Here is a 5,385-nt window from a genome sequence, read left to right on the forward strand (position 1 = left end):
TACCCTTACTACTATTTATAAGATTACTAAGCTTATCTAAAAATAGACTATTTTTATTTAATCGGCCGCAAAGGAAGCGGGTAGTATTAAGGGCTTACTCTCTTATAATCTGATTAAACACGTAGTAGCGAAATAAGGGATAGCGGCCAAACTAACCGTCCTAATACTTAAGTATATGCTTAGTATACGCAGCTAGGGTAACTATACGGCTTTATAGCATATTAAAGTCGGCTTTGCCATAAGGAAATAGAGTAGGAAAGGTGCTACGCATAATAAAACTAGCTAATCGCTTAGAGAGAGGTATCTGCTATATAGTAGGAACCTCTAGCCCTGCTTATAGGTCTTATTAGTATTAAACCTCGCGACCTAAAAGCTCTAATTTATTAAGGTTAAGCACTAGATTAGAAACCAGAGTATCCAGTATATCGTCATTAAATTTGCTATCTAGTACATTACTGCCAAGCTTAGTAGGTAGAGTAGAAGGACGTTATATAGGAGTAGTAAGGTAAGCCGTTAGGCTACTAGAATTAGACTTTAACTCTAACTCGTTAATATAAGGTAGCTACTCTAATATAGAGCCATTTTCGGGTAAGCTAGTAAGCCGGGTGCTACATATTTTAACATTATAATAATTAGGATGATTAACCTTTAGAAAGTAAAGCCACTATACTATAGTAGAGCGCCTTATAGTATACCGCTTAGTAAACCGCCAACTTAGGTATTCGCTACCCTTTACTGCCGTAGGCCTCACGACCAGTATATCGAGTTTAGTAGGTAGTCGTAGTAGCTGCCTCTAAGTCTTTAATGTGTTCTAACCAAAGCAGCAAACGTGGCCAATATAGCGATATTGCTGGCCGCGTACACGCACGACTTACAGATAAACGTATACGCGCGCAATTAGAAGCTCTTCTACCGCGGTAAGTATAGGTAGGAAGCCAGGAACAGGCCCTAGATCGGGCTCGTTGCTTTCACCAAATAGGGGAAAAAGGGTTAAATTATTGAGGCTATCGGCGTCCCTAATGCAGGCTTTGCATACACCTATATTGTCACCCTCCATAGCTAGGCCCATTTGGAACCACCGCTCTTTACAACAACTACATATCTCTATACATTTAGCCTATAGTATACTCCTAAACTTCTTAATTTGCTCCCAATCAACAGCCGAAATAGGGTGTAGTATAGCTAAAGCCGGAGCTTGCTGTGAGGAAGGTGGTATTAGTACTAAAGTAGGTATTAGCGCTAGAGTAGGTATTAGCGCTAGGGTAGGTATTGGCGCTAGGGTAGGTATTAGCGCTAGAGTAGGCATTGGAGCTAATCCCGGTAAGGACGCATTTGGGCTTTCTTAAATACCCCTTCTAGCTTTATCTGTAGTATATAGTAGAGGAGTAGGCGAGTAAGCTTTACCCTGCCGAACGAGAATACGGTGCTCCCATTATATTGCCCTAATTATCCTCCGCCGTTAAGCTATTTTAGGGGTATCTTGGCTATTCTAGCCGCGAGGCAGGAAGGCGTTCTTAGGGTCATTTTTAGGTTAAGTAGTTCGCTGGCGCCTTGTAGAATGATTCTTAGTAGTAGAACCTAGCCCTATAAGAGCTTTCCGCTTTTTTAAAATAGATATAGAGTTCTAGAAAAGTAAGTATAAGTAAAAGTAATATATAGGTAAAACGTGCCTTTAACTAATATAGCTAGTATAGCTTTAAAAGCTTCTTTAACGGGCCGTCTTTAATAAAGTTAATGCGGGGCTTATAGATTTGGCACTTAATACACTCAATTGCAGTAGGCTTTACTACGTTCATAATGTATATAGTAGTATTAATTAAGGTATTAACAAAAAAGGAATACTAAGATATTTTAACGTTTGCAATATTTTAATATTCGTCACGTAGATTCTGCTATAACTTACCGCGCGCTACATTTTTTAAACCAATCAAAAGCGAGCTTGGCAAAGTTTTTAAACCAATTAAAGATAGGCTTAGCGAAGTTTGAAAATTAGGACAGGAAAGTAATAGACCACTCGTACCTCGGGTCAATTAACAGGAGGAAAAATGCCATTAGGTCGCTGCTCTAAAACTCCAATAAGAAGTGTCCTAATTACCTATCTTACCCTATCTACCATTTATACTATACTTCCCTTTAAATTTAAAAGTACTATAAGATTAATATAATCCTACCTCTACTTCTATTTAAATACCCTATATATATATATATACACCTATAGCCCTCCTACTTATAGTGTAATTTCTACCCTAAAAAAGTAGCGGGATAAATATAGATCTAAATCTAGGTATTTTATCCTAGGGCCCTAACCTAGGTCCCCTATATATACCCCCAGCCGAAGGTATAGAGAAAGACGAAATACCGCGCGGTAAGTCTAGGCTATTAGGTAGGGTAGGGAATAAGAGGCTTATTACAGGCTTCCTAGGGCGTATGCGGTTTATTCGGTCGCTGTATGCGGCTCGTCGGTCGCCGCGTGCGGCTCGTTCGGTCGTTAGGCTGTGTAGGTATTTGTATAGGAGGAAGGAATAGGGGACGCCGGATATAGATGCTGTGGTTCGAGTAGCATTTTCGATATACAGATGTGATTAATGGCCGAGATCGAGACGTAGCAGTCGTTTTTAAAGCTTCCGTTGAGGCTTGCCCTCCCAGTAAAAAATTCTCCATGCCACCACTATATCACAACGCCGGCGCTGCGCTGCTGTATACACGTCTCTATATTTGCTCTGGTAGTCTATTAGCACGATCCTAATAGAACGCCGATAGCTGCATACTAGGTTCCTGGGCTCCACCGCGTGGAGGTATAGAGTCCGATTTTCATGGAGCCCTTACTAAGGTATTATAATATAGTCTTTAGCTCTAAATACCCTAAAATAGAACGGTTCTATAAAACGTTTTAGAGGAATAATTATAATAGAGGCACGATATTATAATAGTATAAAGGTTATTACCTAAAGAAGAGAAAGGAAACAAGGTAAATCTTAATAAAACTAGTAAAAGGGAGAAGAAAGGGAGAAGATTAAGGTTAGGTACCTAAGGTTATAAAAAGGGAAAGCTAAAGGCTTTATATATATAAAAGGGAGTAATAAGGCACCCTAGCCGAATTAAACTAAATAGTAGCCAATACTACTATAATATTTAATAAAAAAGACGCTTTAAAAAGAGCTTAATAAGACGTTAGAGGAGGACGAGACTTAAGTAGATTCTAGTAGAAGTTAAAATTAAGTAACTAGTTAAAAGAAGCTTAATTCTTAAGACGATAACGTAATAGGCCCAAAACCCTTAAAGAATAATCCTTTACTTAGCTTTCCTACCTTACCTTAGTTATTACAGCCTTAATTAAATATTGTAACTATATTAACTAATTAAGGACTATATTTTAAATATATTTAGAAGATGCCTACTTAAGGTAGGAGATCTGAGGTGATATAGGCGATAGTAATATTATAAAAGGAAGATAATGGAAGAAGTAGTTAATATAATACCTAACTAATATTAGCTAGCGAATATACCGCGATAAGTTTCTACCTTTACCTAAGAACTAGAAGGAGCTTTTAGGTTACCTATATAAGTTAATATTAAGAAGAGAATCTAAACCAATAAAGGTAAGCGAGGAGAAAGATATAGGGTATATTCGACTTAACACTATACCTACACTCGTGATGTAGCTTTAACCTCTAAGAGCTTAAAGCTGGAGAGGTGTGTTAACTAAGACCGCACTTACTCTATTTCCATTACCTATTACCGACTGAGTGGCAATGGAGAGGCAATTATAAATCATCCTCAGCATCGTCGTCAGCTTTCTTGCCACCTACCCCATGTATATATAGTCTCTTTTCTTTCATAGATCAATCGACAGAGTTCTCCTTAGTGACTAGTTCGTCCGACAAAATGACTATCTTCCACTGGATGGCGCAAACATCAATGTCGTCCCCGGTGAGGGATGCGCCTCCCAAATGATAGAAATCCTTTTTCGCGCGGAAAACCATCCTATAATCCTCCCGAGGAAGAAGTGAGTAAACCATGTTTAGTATGGCGATAGCCTACTGGCTTTTATACCCAAGCTCCTTATTTATACCAACTTCAACACGCTTTAAGCATATGACGCGAAAATCCTTGAGCCAAACGCCTTCTGACATACGCTAAACTCGACCCTAAGCTCTCCAGATTCGAGATTTACGCTCATCCCCCAAAAGATCGAGAGCGTAGCTAGACGTATAACTATCTTACATCCGAGCAAGGTGTTATGTCGGTCTTTGCGCTGAACATTGTTTCGAAACCTGTAAGGTTGGTATGGAAACCCCATTGCCGTGCCCACCATGCTACATCCACTCGTTGGCAATGACGGAGAATTATGTGGTTTTTATTAGAAACGTAAGAAGATCTTGATTTTTAATTCCCATCCCCCCCGGACTGGCTGTCCTAAAATGAATTGAACTAGCTAACGGATGATTAACCCCTGACTATGAACGTCGGTGATACAATAAAACAGGTCATGGGAATGATTGAATATAATCGACAAGCTAAGACACTATTCTTTGCGCTTGATAAGGCTGGTGGCAAACTGTGTGTCGCTTTCCTCCGCTATCTCTATTATCGATGCTAACTTTGGAGACTAGTGTGGCCACATTCGCAGCGCTAAACTCCATGTTCTTCCACTCCGTAAACGCCTATGACTACATCGACAAGGCCACCGGCGATCAAGACATCCATGTCGATCTATGCAGCTTCAAAGGCGACTACTGTCCTTACCGAGAGTACCATCTAAGCAACGTGGTCGACCCGGCACAAGCATTCATGGACGGAACAACTAGTCCGTTACGAGTTAGCGGCCGTGAACAAGGCCACTCCATCCAAGACTGGACGCGTGACAGTCGCGCAATCCGTTCCTGGGGTGCCTATGGAACTGCCGCGGATCGATAGATACGCATACATGAAGCCGGGCTACCGTTATGTGTATGCGATTGCGGAAATGCCGCCGCTAACCCAGGGATGGAGGTGCCCATCGGCAGGCTTGGGAACGGGCTCAAGTGCGTCCAGGCAACGATTTTCGGCAGCATTGCTAAGACTGATGTTGACTGGCACCCGGAGAATGGAGAGAGTTGCCCTTGCGAGCCGGTGTTTGTGGCGAGGTCAGGAGCAGATGAGGACGACAGTGTGGTTCTGACGATTGTCGTTAGCATGAAAGGAACGCATAGTATTCTGGTTGCGCTAGATGGAGGTAGCCTATCCGAGATCGCCAGGGTTGTTATTCCTTAACCCGCCGGAATGCATCCTACCGTTATCGATAAGAACTAGCCAATCAGATCAACTTAATCGAATCGTCGTTTGAGTAAAATCGGGCAGCGGCCATGGCTTCGGTGGTGGCTTTTTAGCACATCGATTCTGCTG

At 41.3% G+C, this 5,385-nt stretch overlaps 1 protein-coding gene across 1 annotated transcript; it reads left to right on the top strand.

Annotated features, from left to right (window-relative positions):
* Window positions 1–4,397: 4,397 nt before the first annotated feature.
* On the top strand, window positions 4,398–4,957 carry K441DRAFT_666852 (uncharacterized protein). The gene has a single exon (XM_067649722.1). The coding sequence runs from the start codon at window positions 4,594–4,596 to the stop codon at window positions 4,915–4,917; it is 324 nt and encodes a 107-aa protein (XP_067499474.1). The 5' UTR covers window positions 4,398–4,593; the 3' UTR covers window positions 4,918–4,957.
* The last annotated feature ends 428 nt before the right edge of the window (window positions 4,958–5,385 follow it).

Source organism: Cenococcum geophilum (assembly GCF_001692895.1).
Source record: "Cenococcum geophilum 1.58 unplaced genomic scaffold K441scaffold_51, whole genome shotgun sequence".
NCBI lineage: Eukaryota > Fungi > Ascomycota > Dothideomycetes > Gloniales > Gloniaceae > Cenococcum > Cenococcum geophilum.